A 27,449-nucleotide genomic window follows, 5' to 3' on the forward strand; every position below is an offset into this window, starting at 1 on the left:
CACAACACTGTATTTGTTTTTTAATATAAATTTTATTTTTTTTAATTGGAGTATAATTTTTTACAATGTTGTGTTAGTTTCTGCTGTACAGTGAAGTGAATCAGCTATATGTATACATTAATTCCCTCCCTCTTGGATCTCCCTCCCACACAACCCCATCCCACCCATCTAGGTCATCACAGAGATAGTAACATTTGTGCTAGAAAAAGGAAGGAAGGAAGAAGGAATGGAGGGAGGGAGGAAAATGCATACATATATTGGCTTGCAAATATTACAAAATATCTCCCTGGAAGGATATAAAAGAAACAGGTAACACTGACTTCCAAGGAAGGGAACTGGGTACCCAGAAGATAGGAGTGGAAGGAGACTTTTCACTATAAATCCATTTGCACATTTTGAATTTTGAAAAATGTGACTGTATTATATCTCTTCAAAGTTATAAAAAATGTTTAATATGCCCCTCTGTGCTCCATCCCTCTTCCCTATCTTGTCTTCAAAACTTCAACTCAGGATATTTAACCCTAAGGATTCTCAATTTCAAACTGTTCTTTCTGGAAAATAATTTGCAAAGATACAGTAAGAGCCTTTAAAAAGTCTATATCGGGCTTCCCTGGTGGCGCAGTGGTTGAGAGTCCACCTGCCGATGCAGGGGACATGGGTTTGTGCCCCGGTTCGGGAGGATCCCATGTGCCGCGGAGCGGCTGGGCCCATGAGCCATGTCCGCTAAGCCTGTGCGTCCGGAGCCTGTGCTCTGCAATGGGAGAGGCCACAACAGTGAGAGGCCCGCGTGCCGCACACACACAAAAAAAGTCTATATCTTTTAATTCATTAATTCTACTTCCTAAAATTTAGTCTAAGGAAACAATAGATGATAGCAAAGATATAAGCACACAGATGTTTGTTACAGCATTTTATGGTTGAAAACAACCTATATGAGTGACAACAGGGCAATGACAGAATAAATTATGATACAATTGTAAGTTATACACTATATAGCCATTAAAGCTGATACCTCATAGAAGTATGTTTAAGGACAAAGGAATGATCTTACTATTAAAGCTGTATACAAAGTGATTATAATTCCATTCCTATCAGGTGATCTTCTTGTTTTTGTTCCACTGCAATGACTTGAGGGGGTATGTTAATATACAGAGCAGATGTGTGCACTCTGCCTCACCCTAGCCCATGAAAAAAATGGACAAACTAGTATTTATGATGGGAAGTGCTAAAAAATAAATAAATGAATTTCTTATTTTCCCCAATCTAAACACACTTTTATACAGTTTCTCACTGGATTCTATGTTGACTAGTGGGTATTACAAGAGAACAGTAATTCATTTCATTCTTTCATGAAATTCAGAGATCAAACAAACAAACAAGTTGGAATCCTATCTCTGCCAATCAGCCTCTAAGTAATTCAGAGGAAGTTGCTTAACTTTTAGAGCCTGTTTCCTAAATGCATAACAATAGCAATCTCAGAAGGTTTGAGGGTTAAATGAGATAACAGAAGATTTAGTAACAGTGCCTAGCACATAATAAAATGCTCAAAAATTCATTTATGCACTCATTCAACAAGTATTTTTAACACCTACAATGTGCCAGTTCCTGTTCTAGATGCTGGACAGAGAACCAACACAAACCTTTATACAGCTCTAGGAGGCAACACTGACACAATATAATATAAACATGCACACATACAGCACTAAGCGAGCATTCATGGTAGCTGTTTCTCTCTCCATTCACAAATATCCATACAGAGTTTTTCAGCAATGTGACTGCTTGAACAGGGTTAAACCCAAGAACTTCACTCTTGTAGCATGTGAGAGATACCTACAGGGAAGTACGTTTTCAGTTCCAACCCAAATTAACAAAGTGTTGGGACACATCCAGTATACACATTTATATGTAATACCCCCAAATGATAAAGAATCATAATTCATTAAACCATAAAATGTTCACGCTGGAAGGCAACTGATAATTACCTGATCCTAACCCTTTATTTTATAGATGAGTAAACAGGAGTGCCCTAAAAGTTATACCAATGTAATCTAGATTTATTCTAAAAGCACAAAAAGAAAAAAAGGATTATTAGATAATCTAGGGTGATCTCTCCCAAGTAGAACAAGACAAAGGATTCAACCCTTTCCCTCTGGAAAGCAAGAGTGGCTGTAGGAGACATTGTGAGTTGGTTGCATACATACCAAGATATGGTGATGAACCTAAATGAAAGTAGCATATCATTCTGGAATAGGGGAATGACGTATGAAACAGAACTGTGGTAAGAGAATGAAGTGGGAACCACCCACCAGCTGCCTTTGAATTAAGGGCAGAGGAGAGTTTCACCTCGGCCAGCAAACAGCAAAAGACCTACTAGAGCCATAGTTGAAGATATAAGGCGAAGGCCTGTGTAGTTAGTAATTTTAGAAGCAGAGAATAAGGCCTGAACACCTTTTACCAGAAAAGAACACTGTGTTGTCATCTGTGAAGGAAGAAAGAACACACCTCTAGGAAGACAGATGATTAGGATGAGACTCCTACTCTCAAGGAGCTCACAATGTAATGTGGAGAACAAACATGCAATTGATAAAGGGTAATATGGACAAAGTGCAGAGGCAGTACAGAAATGGGAGACTTATCTCAAAGATGACATCTCAACTGAGGCTTATGGAAGGCTAAAAAAGGAAAGGAGGTCATTCAAGGGCGGTGATATACAAAGATATTGTATGTAAACTCAGGAATAAGAGAGTTATTTAGGCAGTTTAGGAAAATGTGAATAGATCACATAAACAAAAATACGGATAAAATTCAACACCTATTCAAGATAAAGCAAAGTCACTATACAAAGAAGTTATTGCCTTTTCTTAAACCAGCAACAAATAGAAAGCACAAATTATAAAATATTATCATTCACAAAAGCATCCCCCAAAATCAAATGTCTAGGAATAAATCTAACAAAAAACAACATGTAAGACCTTTACAGCAAAAGCTTCAAAACAATACTTGATAGACATTATGAAAAATATAAAATAAAATGTATTTATCTATAAATGGAGAAACATGCCAGCCTCCTCACTAGATGGTTCAATACTGTAAAAATGTCAATATTCTGCAAAGTGATCTGTACATTCAACAAAATCAAATCAAAATCCTACAGGTTGGGCTTCCCTGGTGGCGCAGTGGTTGGGAGTCCGCCTGCCGATGCAGGGGACACGGGTTCGTGCCCCGATCTGGGAAGATCCCACATGCCGCGGAGCGCCTGGGCCCGTGAGCCATGGCCGCTGAGCCTGCGCGTCCGGAGCCTGTGCTCCGCAACGGGAGAGGCCTCAGCAGTGAGAGGCCCGCGTACCGTAAAAAAAAAAAAAAAAAAAAAAATCCTACAGGTTGGGTTGTGTGTGTGTGTGTGTGTGTGTGTGTGTGTGTGTGTGTGTGTGAACTGACAAGGTGATTCTAAAATTTATGTGGAAAAACATCCCAAGAACAGCCAAAGCAATCTTCAAAAACAATGCTTTTGGAAAACCTAACTACTAGATATCAAGACCCATTATAACATTATAATACTAAGACAGTGTGGTATTGGCACAACGGCAAATAGACCAATGAAATAGAATAGAGATTCCAGAAACAGACTCACATATACAACTACTTGATTTATAGTACACGTGACAACACAGTGTACTAGGAAAAGGAAGGCGTTACCAACAAATAGTACTGGGTCAACTGGGCATACATATTTTTAAAATGAAAAAAATAAAATAAAATCTCGTACCATAATCAAAAATCAACTCCAAATGGACTGTGCATCTCAAAGTGAAAGGTAAAACAAGAAGCCTTTTAGATGAAAACACAGAAAAACATTGTCAAGACACTGAATCTGGAAATATTAATCAAATGGCATTCAAAAAGCACTAACCTTAAAGAGAAAAAAACTGAAATTGGACATTAAAATACATTACAGTTCAACAAAAAGACACCATTCTCCTTTGCCATTTTTCTATCCATGTCTTTCTGTTTTAGATTTACCAAATATTTGTCTATTTTAATAATGTGTTTACAAAGAACTGATTTGGGGTTCTATGTATCATATCTGTTTTTTTTAATTTGTTTCTAAATCCTTATTTTCTTTGTATTTACTTGGTCTATGGCTTGATTTTGAATATTCTTACTTTCAGATTTTCCTTTGGGTACTCCTTCAGCAAAACTCCCACTAGGTTTGATATGCTCTTGTTCATTTCTAAATGGCTTGTAATTTACAATTGTAATTTCTTCTTTAACCTGAGGATTATTTAGAAGAATAATCTTACATTTCCAAGTAGATACATTTTTTATTTTGGTTTTTTTTTTTTGGTTGTTAATTTTTAATCTGACCTTTCTTTATAGACTTCCAAATCATCAATTTCCTGGAAAATTGCAGAATTATTTTGCAAAAATATTATTCATGATTATGAAATTGGAATACATTATTTATTATTATGTTATTCAAGCACTGCTTTCTTAATCTACAAACAGTGAAATTATCAATGTCTTCTTGTATTTTTAACAATTCTGGCCTTACATATTTTGACAATATTTTATTAGTTGCATAAAGATTCATGACATGTCTTAAGAGATGGTACCTCTTATCAAAATAAAATATAATACATCTCTTTCTTCCCTTTAATGCTATTGTAGTTTGAATTTTATTTTGTCAGGTACTAATCTTATCATACCTACTTTTTTTTGGGTCAGATTTGCCTTTTTCTATTCCACTCTTTCAACCTTTGATGTCACTTTAAGTGTCTCTTGAAAAACTTTGTTAGACTGCAGGCCTCTGTGTCTGTATTAATCCTATCTAAGAGTCTGTCTTTTCAACAGGGGAATTCAATCCTTCATATTTACTAAGCACTCATGGATTTATAACTGCCATATATTTACCATTAATTTTTTTAACTTAGATTTATTTTGATCAAAGTTGTATATGTATAGAGTTTAAGGTGTCAAATAGTTCTACAAGACTGTTACCAAAAAAAAAAAAAAAAAAAGGTAACAACTCCTGAACAATCAACCCTTCCTATTTCCCGCTCCACAGAAGCAATCACATTTTCTACTCTTAATTGAGTCTCTTGGTATTTAGCTTTATGTCATTCCCACCCCTTTGCAAAACAAAGGAAAAAATAACAGAATTTAGCCAAAAGGAAGATGATAGATACTGTTAGAAATCTGAGACTTGGTGAACCACAACTTACACAGGCTATAACCTTCTTGCCTTCCCTAGTCTGAAATGGTCATCTCCCTTGTCAAATAAAAAGTCAAAGAAAGCAGTTCAATTCTAGTTACAGTCTCCTAGAGAAACCTGAACTAAACCAAGCAAGGGCAGAAAAGCCCACTCAAAATGAGAGGCTTTTATAATAGTTATATTGTTACAATATTTCTAACCTTTGAATCCATGGCCTCCCTTGGGGCATGAGGATGCAAGCAGCTAGGGTTGTCTGAACTCCTTTGAGGAACACTACCCTTTTAAGACTAAACTATGTGTATATAAAAACTGGAGCTTGGGGATGTACTGTAATCAACCTAAAAGTTTTCAGACCTCAAAATCTAGACGTCCCAAGACTTAGCATTAGGAATTCAGCTTTCCAATTACTAGTACCATTTTGGTTACTGAAGAAGGCCTCTAGCAGGGGCTTGGTTAGAGTCTGCTAAGGCTTGATGTTACTTATCCTTTGGAGAATAGAAGATACAGCACAGAATTATGTTGTACAGAATTATGCAGCATGTGTATATGGCGGCACAGAGTTATGACGTCTATACATAAGTTAATAGTTATTAGGCCCTAGCTATGGTTTATAATGGTTCATAGGTGATTATACTCATTTGCTTCATGAGACTTGTTTTCCCTGTTCCAGGATCTCTAAGCTAAATTAGATGCAAGGACCCAATTGCTTAGAGCAACTATTTCCTTAGGGCATACCATCTGTTTGCAATGCACAGCTAATTCTGAGTCTGCTGACCCTTGAAGAGTATCCCCTAAGGTTTCTGCCTGAGTCCTAAAACCCAATTTATTGAAACTCCCTGCTTCGCCTTCTCCCATCACAAGGCAAGGGTAGGCTGGATCTGACAAAACTTAGGTGATATATAAGAAAGGGCGGAAAGGCCCCAGCTAAAAGAATATTTATGTGGCCACATTTTTGTTTTTGTTTTGTTTTTAAAGGATAAGGTGGAAGAAACAATTGTGATCTTGGGGAGAAAGATTATATAAGAATAGAAATACTCAAGATTATAAAGGCATTAAAAATAAGAAGGAAAAGAACAAAAGTAAAATTTACCACGGAAAGGGAGAAAGCAAAACAATAGAAAGAAAAAAAATAGAGCCTTTGTTCATAGGAAAGTCACCTATAGTGCTAATTGTGTTAATTGGCTTGTTTGTTGGTGAGTAGGGAATTTCAAATTTGCAATGCACAACTATCACTTGTAATTTAAAAAAAGGATAGAGAAAAGAAAGAAAAGGACAGAAAAACTTGAAACAGACCTGTGGTTCTCAATCCCTGGAGACTGTCAAGGAAAGGGCCTAGAATGTGCATGCCAGAGGGCCCTGGACCCCCAGTTGTTTTATTTCCTTTGGCTGTAGCAAGTACCGCTGGTTGGTCTGTGTTCAAAGAAATCAGTAATAGAAACATATCTGGGGTGAGGAGATGGTATAGATTTTTTTTAGTCCCCCCCCAACATTATATTATGAACATTTTCAAACATTCAGAAAAATTGACAGAAATGTGAACACCTCTATAACCACCATTTAAATTCCATAACTGCTACTATTTTGCTATACTGATTTTATCATTATGTATCCATCTATGCATCCATCTGTTAGGGTCTGATTTGATAGTATTTAAAGAAATCTTCCACAAAGTTAGGCGATTTTAAAAACATCATTCTCCCTAATGGAGGCTTGAGTCAGAAAAGGGATGCTAAATAAAATTGTGAGGAGGGAGTGGATTCCTGTTCAGTCATTAGCTGAATTATTATCCTGAAATTATCCTGCTTATCCTGAAATACCACGTAATGTCTGAGCTCCAGTTTCCTAACTTATAACGTTAGACAAAATGATAATCACGGTCTCATGGTCCTTTCTAGTCTAAAAATTCTATGATTCTATAAAAAACAATTTTCTTAATAACAATCATTTACTTCATGTTTTCTATGTGCCAGGAAGTATGCTCCAAGTTTAGGAGCATAAACTCAGTTAATCTTCACAGGTTCCTTAAAATTTCTGAGATACCACACTCATGAAAACTGTCACCTGTTTTAGCAGCATGTGGCCAGCCTGACCTATTTCCAGTTGCGCTTCCTCTCCACATGCTCAGTGCTCTTTACTAGCATCAACTATACACGTCTCTGGTGGAACCAGCTGGAACTAGCAATCAGAAATTAGCTTTCCTCATTGAGAAACAAGAGCAAACTCTATCCCTGGTCTGTAATTTTTTCCCCAAATGTGAAATGAGATAAAATAGCTAAAACTACTTTAACTTGTTTATTTTGGTAAAATAATTACATATAATTATTGTTGAAGGAAATCTACAATACACGATCTTGGTGTTTTATTCAAATCAGTTGTACACTGAATAACAAAATTTAAATGTCAGTTTTTCAATTGGAGAAAGTACTCAAATCAATAGCCATGTGCTAAACAAAGAGACTCAATTAGAGCACATTATAGTTTGGTTTGGGAATGAATACATCAAGAAAAAAAAAAGCCCCATACACACATTGTATGTGTGTGTGTGTGTGTGTGTGTGTGTGAGAGAGAGAGAGAGAGAGAGAGAGAGAGAGAGAGAGAGAGAAGAGAGAGGAGAGAGAGAGGAGGGGGGGGGAGAGAGAGAGAGAGAGAGAGAGAGAGGGAGAGGGAGAGAGAGAGAGAGAGGAGAGAGAGAGGGTAAGAGTTTGTGTGTTTGTATAAATGAAAAGCCACCGTTACTGCTTTTATCTCTATATTCCTCTTCAGGTTTATCTCCTCTATGTTCAGTGCTCTGATATATGTATATTAGTCCTTATTTCTAGTAAAAAAAAAAAAAAATTTGTCTTTGCTTTTCTGCATGGGAGCTATTTGTTATTTCCATACATATTTAAAGATCTTATATTGTAGAAATGTAACAGGATGCCTGTACAAGGTGTCCTAGAACTATAAATATACACTATTATGCAATCAGTGAGGTTCACACCTCGGAAATCTAGATGGAATGGTTATCCTGAAGCAAGTGAACAAAAATAAGGAGGTTCAGCCTGTTGATTAGAACAAGGAAACACTGGAACAGGCCTAAAGTAACTCTGCAACTGCAGAATACGCAAGGCAAGTGAATTCATTCAAGTCATGGAGAGTGATAAACCCAAATTCTTCACTTTTTTCCCAATGCCCCTTATACAAAGATTTCTATAATAGATTATGCTCAAGAGCAGAGAGAAACTTGTTTTCCCCAGTGAAATAAGCATGTCTCTAACCAAAGAATGTCCTTTATGGTAACATACGTGGGTATTTTTCATATGAATATTGGGTTACTATACAACCAACATATGCTCTCTAGGTAAGTGCAGTCTCTCCTAAAGGAAGTCATCATTCCCATAATTCATCACCCAGAAAGGAGGCAGTTCTTCAAACAGGAAACCCAAGCAAAGACACACTCTGGACCTTGCTGAGTTGGGCCTGTGGGAAAAGAGGTAGATGTCTGGCTCAGTTCACTTGGTGGCAGTATTCAGACTCTGTCTGCCAAATGGAGACAGGCCAAAAGATAAGGACCTGAAGACAGAGTCTTTGTAAACCAGAATGAATAGTTTTATGTTGCTTTCTATCCATAGCTTTTAGGATAGCTTGATTTAAACATTCCAGCCTTATACCAGCTGTTTCACTGGCATTAAGGTAAAACTAGTGTGTCCTTAGAGTACAGAATAAAAATGGTAGCAGCAGCACTAAACTGAATCCTCAAACATATTAAAGAGGAAGGCTGAGAACAAGAATCAGGGCTGCCAGGTCCTGGAACTCTTTTAACACTTGGAAATTCTCCCTGCATTGCAGTCTTCGTGTTTGGGGGCTCCATTTTATTAAGGAAGGTGGTAGCCTCCTCATGTGTTCTCAACAACAGGCAATGAGATCTATGCAAACTCTCAGGGTTCCCTTATTGCCCTCAATCCTGGAAAACTCAAAGTTAATTATTGTGCTCAACTACTAAAGCTTTCCTCAGGTAAAAGTTATAGCTAATTTTTCTCTTTCTTTTCCTCTTTTACTTATTGGTTCTTACCCTTCTGATCACTAGTTTTGGTCTTACTGCATATATTTTTATTTCAAGCGTCCTAAATTCTTTTATAGAAAACGGCCAGAGGACAAGCCAAGCCTGAATAAATTTTTCCCATACCATAAGATAAAGTTATAAAACAGTGCTCATCTTGAAGCCGTGAATGCTAGGGAAGTTGAGAGCCTGTATGCTGGCTAAAAGCAATGAGCAAGGAAGCCTGGACTACACCTGTAAGTACAGAATTCTGGGATAGAAGAAGAGCTTGGAGATAATCAATTCCATCCTCTCACCTAATGCAAGAAATGTGTTCTACAACTTCTTGGACAGAAGGTTATCTCTGCCTCCCACCTCTGCCTGAATATTTCCAGTGACAGGGAACATAACACCTTATAATGTTCCACTTCATGACAGCTCCCACTGATACAAAGTCCTTTCTTACATTGAGTGAAATCTGCCTCTCAGTCTACCAATTAATCATAGTTCTTCATTACACAGACATGTATTTCCTCTTCCAAAAGGCATTTCTTCACTTATTTAAATGTATGTCTCATTTATTGAATATTTATCAGTATCAGGCTATGTGCTAGGTACTCTATAAACACTACTATTGATACATATTATTTTCACAATCATCATTTAAGTTAGGTGTTATCCTCCTGCGAAAAGTGAGTCCCAGAGAGACACACCGATTAGAATCTAATGCCAGACAAAGAGACACACTGATTAGAATCTAATGCCAGACAAACATGTGGGGGCTCTTATACCTGTTCCCATAAAGATTTTATTACATTTCTGGCAACCAAGTCACATGATTTAAATGCCTTCAAAATTGGAAGGAAAACAAATAAGTTAGATCAATCCAAAGAGAAAAATAAAGATGGTCTAGAGATATGTACAAGTGCACCAGTGTTTGGTTCACAGAGAAAAACAGTAGCATGAAAAGCGTTTAACAATATTGCCATCAGGAAGCTCCAAGAGACAGTAAGGTAATACCTATTAACGTCACAACCGTGACGTGAAGCCAGTGGAGTAAATGCAGGCCTCAAACAAGAAACTCCCTCTCTTGTACCTCAGCCAGGAACCAGAGCAGATTCCCAGGAAGTCAGTCATATTACTGCAGAGAAAGCAGCATAGCCTAAAGGCCAATTTCAGTAGAACCAGAAGTTCACAAATGATTCTGAATATATACTTCTTTGGCTTGGGGGTGGGGGTGGGGGTGGGTAACAAAACATGGACCTGCAACCGGGAGTGAAGAATCTAACAGTGAACTGAGCAAGGCTCCACATCTAAGCCAGGAATTCAGGATCAAAATAAATACTCCACTTAAGGTGGTTTGCGGGGCATGAGAATCCAAAAGAATGGGGTGGAAGGAAATGCTGATAATCATTTCTCTGCCTAAGGTCCTCTCCCATTCCAACCATGTTCCAGTCCTATATTGTTGCTGCCTACTGAACCATTTCACTTGCCTATCCTACTTTCACCTCAAACTCAACATGCTCAAATCAGAATTCACTACCCTTCTTTCTCTCACCAAATTCCTTACTAGTTAAAGGCATTATATAGGTATAAAAATCCTGGAGTCATTCTTTTTTTACTTCATAGAGTCCTTCTTAACTTTTGTACTCCACCTTTTTACAGTTAAGAGCCACTGACTGCCATTAAACAAATATTTACTGAGTGCCTACGATGCACCAGGCACTTTCTTTGCACTCTAGATACACTGATTAACAAAACAAAGATATACACTTTCATGAAGCTTATATCCTAGTAGTTAGAGAGAAACAATAAACATAGTAAATAAGTAAATATGGTAAGTAAATACTGTATTTCAGAAGGTAGTGTTAAAAAAAAGAAAAAGCAGGGCTTCCCTGGTGGCACAGTGGTTGAGAGTCAGCCTGCTCATGCAGGGGACACGGATTCGTGCCCCGCTCTGGGAAGATCCCACGTGCCGCAGAGCGGCTGGGCCCGTGAGCAATGGCTGCTGAGCCTGTGCGTCCGGAGCCTGTGCTCTGCAATGGGAGAGGCCCGCGTACCGCAAAAAAAAAAAGAAAGAAAAAGCAAAGCAAGGTAATGACAATTACAAAAGGGTGGTCAGGGTAAGTCTCTTTGAGAAAAAGGTGACATGTGAGCAAAGACATAGAAGAGGTGAGGGAGGAAGCCAAGAGCCTGCAGGCAAGGCAACAGCCATGCAAAGGCATGACTACCAGCTGCTCCTACTTCTTTAAAATGTCACAGAGCCACCCATTCACTCCATTCCCAAGGCCATCATACCTACTCCAAAACCTCCTAGGTAGCCACCCTACTCCATTTCCTCTGTGGTGCAGTTAAACATTCTTTTTCCTGATTTTCAAGGTTCATAATTCTCTGAGCCCACCCTTTAAATCATGAACTTCCATTCCTCCCCTTAAAATTTTTAAACTTAGCATGCTCCTTCTTCACTCACATCATCCTCCCCTACCTAGGAGTACTTTCCCTCTGCCCCTTATCCTCTCTAAACCCTACCTATTCTGCAAGGCACAAGATCAAGTCCTATCACCTTTAGAGAGCAATCCCTGTGGTTGCTATTACTGAATCTGTATTCATATTTCCCCAGCATCATACTCCTTGAAAGCAAGTGTGCGTCTTTTTCTATACCTCCCACTGAGTTGACCATTACTAAATATTTGCTAAGATTAAATGAGCTATTTCTTCTACAAGCCAAAGCTCTGCCATCTTAAAAACATATTTATTTAGCTTTGATAAACTATTGAGACAGAATGATTAAAGAATGATTATATTATACAAAAAAATGCAAAGGGATAGAATAAGCCAAAATGTTAACGATGGACAATGATAGCTTTTTTCTCTTCTCTGATTCAAATTTTCAGGTCTGTGCCTATGTTAATTTGAGAAGCAAAGAGTTTGCTATGAATATAAATAAATCAACACAAATAGTGAGGGATCAACCATCATTAGAATCATTGGAGAGATTCGAATTACCTAAAAATATAACGTCAAAGAAAGACTGCAAGCATCTGAGTAAGCTGCAAAGATGCAAACTGTAATAAAGACAAGCTGAAGCATATTCTCATGGTGAAGGAAAGAAGGAAGGAAAGAAGGGAGGGAGGGAGGAAGGAAGGAAGAAAACCTTCCTGACAAAATGAGCATTATAAGATATTTACTGGGCTTCCCTGGTGGCGCAGTGGTTGAAAGTCCGCCTGCCGATGCAGGGGACACGGGTTCGTGCCCCGGTCTGGGAAGATTCCACATGCCACGGAGCGGCTGGGCCCGTGAGCCATGGCCGCTGAGCCTGTGCATCCGGAGCCTGTGCTCCGCAACGGGAGAAGCCACAACAGTGAGAGGCCCGCGAACCGCAAAAAAAAAAAAAAAAAAGATATTTACTGTGTATGAAAGCAGCATGATGTAGAGGAAAGAGTACACACTCTGCAAAGGTTAAACACAGGCTCCATCATTCATTAACATCATGACCTCAGTTTCCTGGTCTGTAGAATGGAAACACAGAAGCTCTTCTATTTACATACTTTCAAAGGAACAAACTAAGTTCCAATCTGAGCAAAATCCTGACAACTCTGCCTACCCAGGCTGATGGAGTTAATGGTAATGCACAATGGTAATGCACAATCATTTGAGTCTCAGTGGTTGGACTACTGTTAGTCACTATCTGTTCCATCTGAAGCAGTGTCTTCCTTTTACAAATGTATTTATGATTAAAATATGAACGACAGGGCTTCCCTGGTGGCGCAGTGGTTGAGAGTCCGCCTGCCAATGCAGGGGACACGGGTTCGTGCCCCAGTCTGGGAAGATCCCACATGCCGCAGAGCAGCTAGGCCCGTGAGCCATGGCCACTGGGCCTGCGCATCCGGAGCCTGTGCTCGGCAACGGGAGAGGCCACAACAGTGAGAGGCCCGCGTACCGCAAAAAAATTAATTAATTAATTAATTAATTATTTTTTTAAAAAAGAGAGTCTTTTGGAAATTAACTGGTACAAAAGTAAGAAGCTTTTGTACTATTACACAACTATCATCCAAGGCTGGTTATGAGAATTAAATGAGACAAGGCAGGTAGAATTCCTAGCACATTCTTAAAATATATTCCTTACAGATTGATAAAATGATGCAAGGACCACTGAACCTTCACAGAAATGTCAAAGCAACCTGTGTGTACATCCTGCAAGTCATAATATTTTTGTTATAAATCATTCTGTATAATGTATATTGCTCTCAGACTGCCAAAATGAAAGAGCAGCTTTACAAAAGGCCAGATGTGATCTATAAAATTTGACCCATAAAACCAATCAGACTTACTCTACCTAGTGTTTGAGAAAGTGTCTAAGGCAAAAAGCCTACAAGTCAATCAATCGTTAAGTTCACATGTAAAAAGGGTAACCATAAGAAACTTACTTGCAGTTTTGGACTAAAACTGTAGAGCTAAACCTGGATCTAACTCAGCGTAGTAGCAAATCTTAATGTTTATGGAAACTGCTTAGATTTGATATTGAGAAAATTACATTAAATAATGCATTAAATATTATCCTAAGTATTGCAGTTAGGCTGGGTCAAGACAGACTATAAATTTTGAGAAGATTCCAAAAGTTTTTTTCAGCCAGTTCTATGTAACAAGACATGAAAATTCCTGAGAAACATGCCAGCATCTGCTGTCAATTCCAGAACCAGGAGGCAAAGATGTGATCCAATCACATGGTATCAAACCAGCGTCCATCTTTTCAGAAAAAGTTGCATTATGCAAGCCATGACCAAGAAAGAACAGCAAAAGGCATGAGGTTTTTTGACATGTGCAGGCGATTCTGTGGTTTGAAAAGACATGTTCTCATATCAAAAGGGCCATCCATAGGATACTGGCATTTTCAAAACCCACTTCATTAGACATGAACATATCTGATCCAATACAACTGTACTAAAGAACAGCATTGAGTTCAGGCAACTGTTTCAATTAGGCCTAGGAGAAGCTGTCAACAAAAGTCTTCACAGGAGCATCCTTCCCCACAGGAACAAGATTTATCTCCTTCTTCATTATTTTGAACATGTCCATTCCCCATTTAATTTCTTTTTTTAAATTAATTTATTTATTTTTGGCTGTGTTGGGTCTTCGTTGCTGTGCCAGGGCTTTCTCTAGTTGCTGTGAGCAGGGTTTACTCTTTGTTGCGGTGCAAGGGCTTCTCATTGAGGTGGCTTCTCTTGTTGAGGAGCATGGGCTTCAGTAGTTGTGGCTCACGGGCTCTAGAGCACAGGCTCAGTAGTTGCTCCACGGCATGTGGGATCCTCCCGGACCAGGGCTCGAACCCGTGTCCCCTGCATTGGCAGGTGGATTCTTAACCCCTGTGCCACCAGGGAAGTTCCTCCCCATTTAATTTCAACAACAAAGTAGATCATCTAAAATTCTAAACCTAACCATGTGCTACAAGGCCTTTCAATTACATCCCACTTCAATTAAACCAAAATTTCCAAACTACTATAAGCCTACTTTTCTCAATCAATAAGCACTACACGGGCTTCCCTGCGTGGTTGAGAGTCTACCTGCCGATGCAGGGGACGTGGGTTCATGCCCCAGTCTGGGAGGATCCCACATGCTGCAGAGCGGCTGGGCCCGTGAGCCATGGCCGCTGAGCCTGTGCGTCCAGAGCCTGTGCTCCGCCGCAACGGGAGAGGCCATAACAGTGAGAGGCCCGTGTAACGCAAAAAAAAAAAAAAAAAAAAAAAAAAAAAAGCACTACACCAGGCCCTTTTTTCAGCAGTATAAAAAAGGTACTGACCTTCTATTGAGGACTTTATAACCTATAATTATTTCCCCTCCCTCCCACTTTCAGAACTCACTTTTCTTAAGCTCTGTGAAATTCAAGGTAACTTCACTTAGGTAAGTCACTCCATTAACTCTGTTCCTCCCCCCTCCAAATCCTTCACATTTTAAACTGCCATATAGGACACAAGATCTAGAATCAGAAAAATCAAAGTTCCTGCCCTGGTTCTGCCCAACCCTGAGAAATTCACCTAATCTCTAGAGTTATGCTTTTCCATCTGTAAACTCAGTGATTTATGACTTTCAACATTTGAATGCCTAGCCCTGGTGGGCATCCCATTATATTACTCTCCCTTACTCATCCCACTTAGATTACCTTTCTGTTTCCAGTCACATATTAGAGAATTTTTAGAATATGGGAAAAAATAACAGTGGTTAATATATCCAAACCCCACATTTCAGAATAAGGAAATTAACTCTATAAAGAGTAACTTGCCAGCCAGACAATAGAAGCTTTTGCTTCCTGCCCTAGGGGAGCTGGGGGACACAGCTTACAAAGAGAGAGCTTAACACTCATCAAATCCCCCTCTCTGCCCAACTGAATTCTAGCCACCCTTCAAAGTCAGTTTAAGTCCTAAAGTGTCCAGGAAGCCTCCCCCAGTCACTTCAGTCTAGAATACTCACTTCCCTCTTTGAATACTGATGCCTCTCTGCAGGGTTGATATTAAAAGTATTAACAACTAGCACCCCAGTGGTACCAACCAATCAGAAAGAATGTCTAACCAATCAAAACACACATGGCCCAGTGGGAATTGCTGGTTGAACATCAGCCCTCCTATTAATAACAATACAAAATAGCAACCTCAAATGCCAATACAATTTTCTCATTTGATCTTCACAATCTCATAAACTAGACAAAGTAGGTATCATCCCCATTTTCTGCATATCTAGAAGTTGGGGCTAATAACCAAATCTAATAACCAACTGCTTCTTTTACCACATCACATGACTTTTCCTGATTGTACACAGAATTCTCAATTAATATTGTATAAACTGTACTTACATATAACAGTATAAACACTAAAGGAATACTCAAGTCAAACAGAATTAATTTAAACAACAAGCATTTAAGTGGAACAGAATATAAAACATAGTGCTAGGTTCTGAGACCATAAAAGAAATAAAAGGCATGATCCTTGCCCTCTGGGTACTTATAACACGTTAGAGAGTATTTTTAAGTAACAGTGCAACATGGTAGAAATAGACAACACAAAGTGTAAGTTCTATACAGTTCAGGGAAATAAAGAGTTCACAAACTAAAGCAGTATAGGAAGTCAGGACTGAGAACTTCTCTCCTCACACTCCCAAAAGGGGCAAAATTAAATATGTAGTGAAAAGGCTGAAAAGTGGAGTGGGTGGAAAAATAGAAAACGCTGGAATCGAGGGTTTGCAGTAGTGGGATGTGAGATCTCTGGTTGGATACACAGAGATGGCCCTAATCATAAGCCTCAAGTACTGCTCTAAGCACTGAATACAAATGGGAAATCTCGTAAACCCTCTGTGGGGATGGCTAAGGAAGATTAGCTTGGCAGCAGCCTATAAAAAAGCCTAGGTGAGAGAAACTCTGGAAAGCAAATGGATTTGAGGGGTAACAGGCAGGACTAAACTGATGGCTGCATATGAAGAAAGGACAAAACATTCAAGAGGCATTAATGTAAATAAGAGTTGGGTTTTAGGCATGTTTTGAAAGAAAAGGTTATGAAATGGCAGAAAGGAAGCATTCTCACACAGGATATATATGTAGACATAGTGGTACTAAACTGTGTACCACGGACAAGGAACCAATTTCCCTAGAGAAATCTATGTTGGAGAGAGCAGAAGCTGGGCAGAGAAATACAAAACTGATGCCGAGACAATAAGGAACAACTGCAAACTCTTAAAAAGGAAGTCAAATTATAAATTTTAAAAAGCATTTGCGCTTCTTCAGAATATATGAAAGGATGAATGGAAACATCAACATAATCAAGGAGAACAGGCAGACCAATTGAGGTAGTCTAGGCTTAAGCATAGCAATAGCTCCTGGATCGGCTTTGTATTGTAGGCATGCCAGGGTAGTCTGTAAGCTCCTCCAGGGCATGGGCTGAGCAATACTCTGTACATCTATTAAGTCCAATACTGATGCTTGAATACACGAACACTTTGTGTGCTAAGCTAGGTGGAAAAGAGTGAACTACGCTACTTGAGTTAATAGTGGTGTGGAAATGTTACTTATGCTTGATGCATAACTATATTGATTCTCCCACCTGTCCACACATTTATCTTGTCCCCCTTCTCAGGCCAATGTCAAAACTCCATTGTTTCCTCTAATGTAGGCCCAGTGTGTAGGGACTCCAAGAATGTACTAGGAGTGGTTAGGGTTTGGCACTTCCACTGCAGGGGGCACGGGTTCGATCCCTGGTTGGGGAATTTAGATACCACTGTGTGGCAGGGCCAGAAAAAAGGAATGTACTAGGAGTCAGAAAGAAGCCAACCTGTTTTTCTAATTGTGAGGACAAAAATCTAAAAGTGAATAATAAAGATCACTATTAGAGGACTAAAAAAGAAAAATGGGCTATGCCAGACAGTGAGGTGTATATATTAAGGTGTATAGGTTTTGGAAACACTGAACCCTCAGTGTACTAACTCCAGCTCTTAATAATTGAGTACTTAGCCTCTCCACACCTCAGTTTTCTCATCTATAAAATGGGGCAGGGCTTCCCTGGTGGCGCAGTGGTTGAGAATCTGCCTGCCAATGCAGCGGACACGGGTTCGAGCCCTGGTCTGGGAAGATCCCACATGCCGCGGAGCAACTAGGCCCGTGAGCCACAACTACTGAGCCTGCGCGTCTGGAGCTTGTGCTCCACAACAAGAGAGGCCGCGACAGTGAGAGGCCCGCGCACCGCAATGAAGAGTGGCCCCTGCTCGCCGCAACTAGAGAAAGCCCTCGCACAGAATCGAAGACCCAACACAGACATAAATAAATAAATAAATAAAATGGGGCAAATGCCACATAGCCCTAAGGGTTTAGTTGTGAGGATTAGATAATGTACTTTGGTGTACTTTATGCATCTGCATCATAGTAAGCTCTTAAAAAACAGTAGCTATTAATAATAATTGGCACCCTAAGTCTTGAATTTTTTGTTTTAAAAACATTTGGTGTTCAATTACAGACACAGAAACGTACTTTCACTTTATCTTAGTTGCTTACACTAAGGCTCTATATTTCAGTTTCTAGTACTATAACTTGGATGCTAACAAAGTTTTTCACTTCTCCTTCCGCGAGGTAGGTGACGACCATACCCCATCCTAATTTAATATTTTGGAAAACGCAGGAAACACTCCCTCGAAAACCAGCTACACAGACGACTGATTCAAACTACTGTCACTCAAGAAATGGAACATCTCTAGCGATGTTCCTTCGAGGAAATAAAAGCGTTTGATCAATTCAGAGTCATTTCCATTCAAACATTCCAAACCCCCGCAGAGTGAGCAAACGTTCAAGTTTCTACTACGAAAACAATCTGTAGCCTCTGGTTACTGGATTCACTTCAACACTTCCCCAGAAGCACGAAAGAAGAAGCACTCCGCACATGTTAGTGCCTCCTTGTCCTCACACAAAGCTTCACAGTAGCTCCCCTTCCAAAGCCACCCCTGTCTGGAGAAGCGGCCCCTCTCGGCGGGGTCAGGCCGGCGCCAAAGGCCAGGGCGGCCCTGCTGACCCGGGGGTCTCTGCCACACATCCCCCCCTCCCACTGCTAGGGGAGGCCCTGGAGGCTCAGAGCTCACACCCCGCCCTGGAAGCCTCCTCGGACCCCAATCCCTCCCGGGACCCCGGAGCCTGGAGCACCTACTCGTTCGGGGTGCGGTGCCCGGGACAACGCCACACAGCGCCCCGAGGGGAATGGGGAGCAGTCCCAGCTCTGCCGGTCCCGGCCAGCCTCACACCCTCCGGCCGTCGGCCCGCGCCCACTCGCTCCCCAGAGGGCAGCCCCCGACCCCGGACGGCTTCGCCCGACGCCACTTCCTCCGGAGAGCCGGCAGCCGGGGCGGTCGCGGGCTGCCGGGCAAGCCCACCCGCGCTCGGACCCAGGCCCTAGCCCCGCCTCCGCTCCCCATCCGCGGCTAGCGTGGCGGCGGCCCGAGCAGGAAAGCCCGGCCCCGGCCCAGGCGCCGCCACCTGCGCCCCCGGCCCCGCGCCATGTTTGAGAAAGAGAAGGAGCGAGCCAGAGGCCGGGCCCGGTCCGCGCGCCCCGAAGCCGCCCGCCAGTCCCGCCGCGCCGCCGCTCACCCGTCACCTCCGGGACCAGCGTTGCCGCCGCCGCCAGAACGAGGAGGAGCAGCCGGGGACGCGGAGCAGCGGCCGCCGCCTCCATGGTCCCGCCGCCACCGCCTGTGGCCCGGCCCGGCCCGGCAGCCGCCTCGCCTCAGCAAACCTCGCCTCGCCCCACCTCCCCCGCCGCCGCGGCGGCCTCGCTTCGGCCCTTTGTAACTGCTCCGGGGCTGCGCATCCATTGGCTGCCGGGCTCCCGCCGGCCCCGCCTCCCCGCCGTCTGCGAACAGCCGAGCGGGACCCAACCCAGAGCCCCGCCTACGGGCCCTCTGGGCAGCCAATCCAGAGCCGCGGGCGCCGGGCCGCTGGCCACGCCCTCAGACTCCCCGCTGGGGGGACCCGCCAGACCCCTGCAGCTGTGGAAGCCGCTGGGAGTTCGGAGAAGGCCCGGTGGGAGCAGGGTCTAGCCGGCCCCGGTACTGCCTTGCCTCCAGCCACCGAGGGCACTGGGTGTGTCTGGGACGATGGGTGTGTCTGGGTGTGAGTCGCTTTAGGAAAAGGCTGTGGCTGCTCGACGCTCTTTTCTTCTAGCCTCTTTACTTCTCACCTAAGATCTGGTACTGAGCCTGATTCCCATTCACAGCCCTGCACCATCAATACCCGACACATTCACCCACATCCTTAGTACCTTCAGGCAGGCTTCAACTTCCACCCCCCAGATCCTCGCCTCAACTTTCAACGCCCCCCGCCCCAAGATCCTACCTCAGTGCCTTTCAGATACGACCCAGTCTCCTGTTTCCTCCCACTGTCAGCGTCCACCCCCAAACGTAGATACCCCCCAAAAAAAATTCTGAAGAAAGTCTCCAAATCCTGGCGTCAGACCTCAAATCCCGAGCTCAGACACGCCCCCGAACTGCCTCCCGCCCCTCTCCGGAACTCAGCAGAGCCAGACTGGACTCCAAACCACAATCCTTTCCTCTTGTCCCTTCCTGATTCAGGTGGGAAAGGGAAGGTTCCCACCCTCATCCCCAAAGGAGAGGCATTCCCCCTTCTTAGCACGCAGCATCCCGAGGGCGGAGGAGGAGCAGTCATTACTTTGAGCCGCCTTTGACACGCCTGCACAATAATTCTGAGGTGTCACTAGAAACCCAAATAAACTCGGCTACGTTTTCATTCTGAATTCCTAATTTACTGTGAGACGCTCCACCCACCTTTCCTCCGGGACGCCAAAACAAGCTCCAGATTTATCACTCTTCCTGTCAGACTAGTCCTCTCTTCAGACACAAACACAGATGAGGAGGCTGTTACATAGAACAGAGAACATTTTCCACAGAACCTTTTAGGGAGAAAATTTTATTTTCTGTGCGATTTGAACTTGGAGTTAAAAAAACCTTAGTAACAGGAATCAGAACCAGCCTCTAGTATCGCTTTGTAAATTACTTTAGCACTACTTGGTGAGCATTTTACAACCCTGTGAAGACCTCCCTCCTGAGCATTAAAGGGGCAAGGTGGAGGTGTTGGAGCTGAGGTCTGAGACGGGCACTATTCCCCTTCTGGCTTGAACATTTACTTGAGAAAGTCAGTTAACCTTTCTGAGCCTCCATTTCTTCATCTATAAAATGGAAATAATATCTATCTCCCAAGGTTAGTGAGAGGATATGTTCAGATTTGGGGGCTCCCCTTCTTCCCTTTCAAATTCTACTTCTAGGCTCTCTCTCATCGGACCCCTCACCTGCTCCTCTCCTCTGGGCAAGTAAGGGTCTGGTATACATACACTGAACCACCTAACCAGGGATGCAGCTACTGCTGGAACCAAGGTTACCGCCTCCTCTCTAGGGCTGCCTGAGACCACCAGCAGCAAGCTTTCTTCTTGCTCCCTGCAGCAGGCAGTCCAAGCCCAGGGAGCCTGTTTCTGCCAGGCTTCAGCCCCAATCTGCTTTCTCAGTTCTGATTTCTTCAGTGGAGACCTGGTGGGTAGGTCAGGGCCTTGTGACAGCTGAGGTCTCTAGACTGCTTTTTTTTTGCTGCTCTGGTCTCAATATCTTGCTTAAGATAAGCCCTCAAGAGATACTGTGTGAATGAGTTAATGAATGAATGAGTCATCTCAGACAAGTGATTGTTCTTCTCTCATCATTAAGTTCTTCATCTCTAAAATGGAAGTATAATAGTACCTGCCCCATTTATAAATAAAAGGGATCGAATCACATGTCTTAGACCACTTAAATGACATAATGTGTCTGCATAGTGTCTGGAACATAGTAAATATTTAGTAACGTCATTTCCTTTGCCCATCCCCTTCCAGCTTTGTGTGATTCTAATCAGCGTTCACATTCACAGTAATCCGTGCCTTTGCCTTACAGAGCCTCAATTAATCAGATATCTTCTATGACATACTTCCAGGTTCTTCACATTTCCATGGAATTGAGCATATTCATTAGGAAACTAAGGAACAGGAAGGAGAAACAGACTATTTTTAAATTTTATTTTCCTGATATTTGGAGGAAATTTTCATGAGCCACTGATCTATAAATAAACTACATTAGAATGGAGCAATACATTATACGTTTATAATCATGGTTCTCCAATTTAAAATGTCTCTAAATTACTAGGGGAGCTTTTAATTTTTTTATTTTTAAATTTTAATTCATTTATTTATTTTTTGGCTGCACTGGTTCTTCGTTGCTGCATGTGGGCTTCCTCTAGTTGCGGGAGCGGGGGCTACTCTTTGTTGTGGTGCGTGGGCTTCTCATTGCTGTGCCTTCTCTTGTTGTGGAGCACAGGCTCTAGACACGCGGGCTTCAGTAGCTGTGGCGAGTAGGCTCAGTAGTTGTGGCGCACGGGCTTAGTTGCCCCGCGGCATGTGGGATCTTCCCGGACCAAGGCTCTAACCCGTGTCCCCTGCATTGGCAGGCGGATTCTTAACCACTGTGCCATGCCACCGGGGAGGTCTCTAGGGGAGCTTTTTAAAACGCAGATTCCTGGTGTCAGCCCTAGAGAGTCTGCTCCAGTTCATCTGAAGGAGGTCCAGGAGTCTGCGTATGTAATAAACACCCCCAGGGGAAGTGTTGCCAGGTCATGCTTTAAAAGACACTTCGTTTAGGAAGTGTGACCTTAAAACTCAGTAAATAAAAATGCATGTGCTTATTTCACCTTCTGGAAACAAATGGGCAATCGAAGGAAGCCTCTGGCTTTGGAGGTCTGCAGGCCCTAGTTGGAATTCTGGCTCTGCCATTTACTAGATGTGGGATCTGTGCACCCTACTTGATCTCTCTGAGATTTCACATCCCCAGTGTAAACTGGGATAATGACACTCATATATTTGTTGTAAGGTCTAAATGTGCTCTTGCACATGAAGAATCTATCATAAACGTTAATTCCCTTCACAGTCTCTATAGGCCCTCAAAAATGTGTAGTTTGTTTACTCCAACGTCGTGATTTAAAGGGGAAGAAAATGAGGTACCGTCCCCCAGCAAGTCAGCTTCTGAGCCAGGACTAGGAGACTCTCACTCTAGTGCCCTGTCCCCTGCACAATGCTACCTCTCCATCTCTATACTAAGTACATTGTTTGCTTTGCTTTTCATTTTGTATTATTCCCTCAAGGAAGATGTTTTCTCTTAAGTAGAGAGCAGAGACTGCTAGTTGCCTAATCTACATCCACTGCTACATTCACTTTATAACAGAATCCTCATTTTCTTTGGCAAAGCAGTTCACTTAACTAAAAATTTCCCAGGCTTCTGGCACCTCGATATCGCCATGTGGCAGATTTCTGGCCAATGAAATATAATCAGAGGTCTACCAGGTAGAGCTTCTGGGAAAGATATTGTTTTCCTCATAAAGAAGAGACAGATGTATCACATTCTCACCCTCTTTCTGCCTGGAACACAGCTGCAATGACTGGAGGTGCAGCAGCCATCTTGTGAACATAAGGATGATGGCCATAGCTAATAATAACAGAGAGAAAAATGGAGACAGTCTGGGTCCTTGATAAATTCCTTAAGCAACTGAACCAGCTCTGAAATGCTTATCCCTGGAGTTCTTATTACATGAGAAAAACAAACATCTTTTCTTTTAACCCTAGAACACTTCAACTCTAGTCATATGCTATCTATCTATTGCTGTATATTTTATTTCTATCTTATTTTTTAACCCATAAGACATTATCAATTTATACCATTATTATCTATTGCTAACTCTTGGTGCTCCTAACTGAATAACAAATCACCTCAAAACTTAGTGGCTTAGAATAGTAACCATGTATTATTTCTCACAAGACTGTGGGTAGGCTGGGCAGTTTTTCTGGTCTAGGCAAATTTAAGCTGATCTCAGCTGAGCTCCCATATGAATCTGCTGTCGGGTGGCAGATCAACTTGATGCTGAACAGATCTATAATAGTCTCGGTCAGCTTTTCTACGTGGTTTTTAATCCTAGCAAGCTAGTCTGAACTTGTTAACATGACAGTTCAGGGGTCCAAAATAGTGAATGGAAGTTTACAACTGGCACAACATAATTTCTGCCACATCCCATTGATTTGGCATGAATTGAGCTGAGCCCAGATTCAAAGGGTGGGGAAATAGACTCCCTCTCTTGATAAAAGGATCTGCAAAATCACATTGCAAAAGGGCGTGGAGACCAAGAGGGGAATAAGTGTGGCCATTTTTGAATACACTTTTTACCACTTTTTCTGATCTTCATTCTTTTTACTTCTAGACTTTCCATCTCAAATCACCTTCATTCTGCCTGAAGTATATCCTTTTGAATTCCCTTTAGTGAGAGTTAACTAGTGGCAAACAATTTTAGTTTTGTTTGACTGAAATGTCTATATTTAATCCTTATTGTGGGACAGTGTTTTCACTGGATATAGAACTGTAGGATGATAATTGTTTTCTCTCAACAATTGAAGACATAATCCCACTGTCTCTGGCTTCCACTGTTGTTTTTATGAAATCAGATATTAGTTGATTTCTCCTTTGTAGGTAATCTGTCTTTTCTCTCTGCTTTTTCAATAAACTTTATATTTTATAAATAAAGTATAAATAATAAATAAGAATACCTATTTTCTAGGTTCACAGCAAAACTGAGCAAAAATTACATAGAGTTCCCATGTATTTCCTGCCCTCTCCACGCATAACCTCCTCCACTATCAATATCCCCCATCAGAGTGGTACATTAATTACAATCAGTGAACCTACAATGACACATCATTCTCACCCAGAGTCCATAGTTTACATTAGAATTCACTCTTGGTATGGAACATTTTGTAAGTTTTGACAAATGTATAATGACATGTATCCACCATTATAGTATCATACAGAGTATTGATATAGTATCAATCCTCTGTGCTTGGCCTACTCCTCCCTCTCTCCCCCTATCACTTGGCAACTACTGACTTTTTACTGTTTCCATAGCTTTGCCTTTTCCAGAATGTCATATAGTCAGAATCATACAATATGTAGTATTTTAAGGTCTGCTTCCTCCACTTAGCAATATGCATTTAAGTTTCCCCCATATCTTTTCATAGCTTGATAGTTAATTTCTTTCTGGCACTGAATAATATTCCACTCTACAGGCTTACTACAGTTTACTTATGCATTCACCTACTGAAGGATGTCTCGGTTACTTCCAAGCTTTGGCAACTACGGATAAAACTGCTGTAAACATCTGAGTGCAGGTTTTTGTGTGGACATAAGTTTTCAACTCATTTGGGTAAATACCAAAGAGCATGATTGTTGGATCATATGATGAAAGTATGTTTAGTTTTGTAAGGAATTGCCAAACTGTCTTCCAAAGTGGCTATACCATTCTGCATCTCTACTAGCAATGAATGAGTCCTGTTGCTCCATATCTGGATGCTTTATTTTGTTGAATTTTTCATCTCTAGACGCTTCATTTGGTTCTTTAAAAAATCTTCTATTTCTCCTCTCATTGCGTCCACATATTTCTTTATATCCCTAAGCATATGAAGCATAGCTATACTAGCCGTTTTAATGTATGTACTTGTCAGATAACTCCATCACTTCTGTTGTTTCTGGGTCTGTTTCTGTTTACTGATATTTTGGGCTCACATTTTCCTACTGCTTCGTATTTCTAGTGACTTTTTTTTATTGGATGCCAGACATTGCAAATTTTAGGGTGTGACATGCTTGATTTTCTTGTATTCCTTTAAAGAATCTTGAAATTTTTCTGACAGTGAGCTAGGTTACTTGCAGATTAATTTGATTCTTTTGAGGCTTATTTTAAAACTCCTTTAGGACAAGTCCAAAGTAGCCATTAATCTAAGACTAATTTTTCCTCACTTGTAAGGTACGGCCTTTCTGGGATCTCTGTTTAATGCTCTATATATTCAACAAAGTGTCTCTACTCTGGCTGGAGAGAGCTCAAATGATTCCTGACCTGGTCTGAGCTCAGAATTACCTGAGAACATTATAGCATCTCAGTAATTTTTCTTTCCTCTAAAGTTGTTATTGCTGGCTTTGTGGGGTTTCCTTCCCTGTAGATGAATATTCAACCACAGACTCAAACAGACCCCCTATGCAGCTTTCTAAACATCCTACATAGCTCCTTTCTCTCCTGAACTCTTGCCTTGCAAATTCTAGCAGCTGCAGGCTCGCTGAGCGCTGCTCTCTGTTGAGCATCTGTGTTTGTTACTCATTTGCGTATCATCTTTTATGATGTGTCTGTCCAAGTCTTTCACCCAAGTCTTTTATTAATAATTTATAGGCGTTATCTATATAATCCGGATATGAGTCCTTTGTCAGATGTGTGTATGGTAAATAGTTTCACTCTGACTGTTATTTTATTGTTATCCTCAAAGAGCAGTAATTTTAAACTTTTTCTTTTATAGTTAGTTCTTTTTGTGTTCTGTCCAGAAAATATTTGCCTACGTTCAATCACAAAGATATTCTCCTATACGTTCTTCTAGATGCTTTATAGTTTTAGCTTTTACATTTAAGTCTTTGAGCCATCTTGAATTAACTCTTGTGTAGGATGTGAGGTATGAATCAAGGTTCAATATTTTCCATACTGACATTCGGTCGATGCATGACTTGAAAAAAATGTTCTTTTCTCATAAAACTACACTGGTACATTCGTCAAAAATCATTTGGTTGTGGGTTTGTTTCTGGATCCTCTTTTCTTTTACATTGGTTTATTTGTCTGTCTTAATGCCAGTATCACTGTTTTGATTACTACACTTTATGGTAAGTCTTAAAATCATGTAGAGTAACCCCCCCAACTTTGTTCTTCTTCAATGTCGTTTTGCCCATTCTAAGACCTTTACAGTTCCAGGTAAATTTTAATGATAGTTTGTCAATATCTCCAAAAAGCCTGCTAGAATTTTTATTGGAATTGCATTGAATCTATAACTCAATTTTGGGAGAATGTACATCTTTATAATATTGATTATTATAATTTGTGAGCATGGTATATTTCTCCATCTATTCAAGTCTTTAATTCCTCTCAACAATGTTTTGTAGTTTTTATTGCTACAAGCCTTTTGTAACATTTGTTAAATTTATTTCTAGGTAAATTTGTACATTATTGTAAGTGGAATTAATTAATTTTTGGGGGGTTGGGGGCCCATACCACACAGCTTGTGGGATCTTATTTCCCGGACCAGGGATTGAACCCCGGCCTTAGGCAGTGAAAGCACAGAGCTCTAAACACCGGACCACTAGGGAATTCCCTGTAATTAATTTTTAAATTTCATTTTCTAATCGTTTGTCATTTCCATTAAGTTTTCACTTTAATTATTTGATTTTTCATTTGTAAAAGTCATATTTGGACCTTTTCCAAATCTGCTTGATCTTTCCTTATATCTCCTTGTTTTTCAATTTGTTCTTTTTAAAAAAACAATATAGCAATCATAGTTATTTCCTACTTTTGTTTGTGTATGATATTTCCAGTATTTGAATTCTTGTGGGTCTATTTCTTCTGTATGTTTTCTCATTTACAGTGCCTCTGTGTAAGGATGGTTCCTTTTTATTGAAAGCTGTGCATTTCCTTGAGATTTTATTTGTGGAAATTCTTTAAGGTCTGAGATAAAGGTAGGTTCCTCTATCAAGGATTTGCACTAGTTCTTGCCACCTGTACCACTACCAGTCTCAGATTAACCTAACAAATTATTGGCTTGA

The 27,449-nt window shown here is 41.1% G+C and overlaps 1 protein-coding gene across 3 annotated transcripts in view; it reads right to left on the reverse strand.

The window, feature by feature from the left end:
- The window catches only part of TGFBR1 (transforming growth factor beta receptor 1), an 89,398-nt gene that overhangs the window by 49,942 nt on the left and 12,007 nt on the right, over nt 1-27,449 (reverse strand). For 2 of the 3 annotated variants that reach the window (XM_060014446.1, XM_060014444.1), the window contains exon 1: nt 19,339-19,482. The exons of the other annotated variant lie outside the window; for it this stretch is intronic. In XM_060014446.1, the coding sequence (XP_059870429.1) occupies nt 19,339-19,423 (85 nt within the window). In that variant the 5' untranslated portion in view covers nt 19,424-19,482. Of the gene's footprint in view, nt 1-19,338; nt 19,483-27,449 lie in introns of those variants that run through there. 3 annotated transcript variants of the gene reach the window in all.

The sequence above is a fragment of the Delphinus delphis genome, chromosome 6 (assembly GCF_949987515.2).
Source record: "Delphinus delphis chromosome 6, mDelDel1.2, whole genome shotgun sequence".
In the NCBI taxonomy this organism is placed as follows: domain Eukaryota; kingdom Metazoa; phylum Chordata; class Mammalia; order Artiodactyla; family Delphinidae; genus Delphinus; species Delphinus delphis.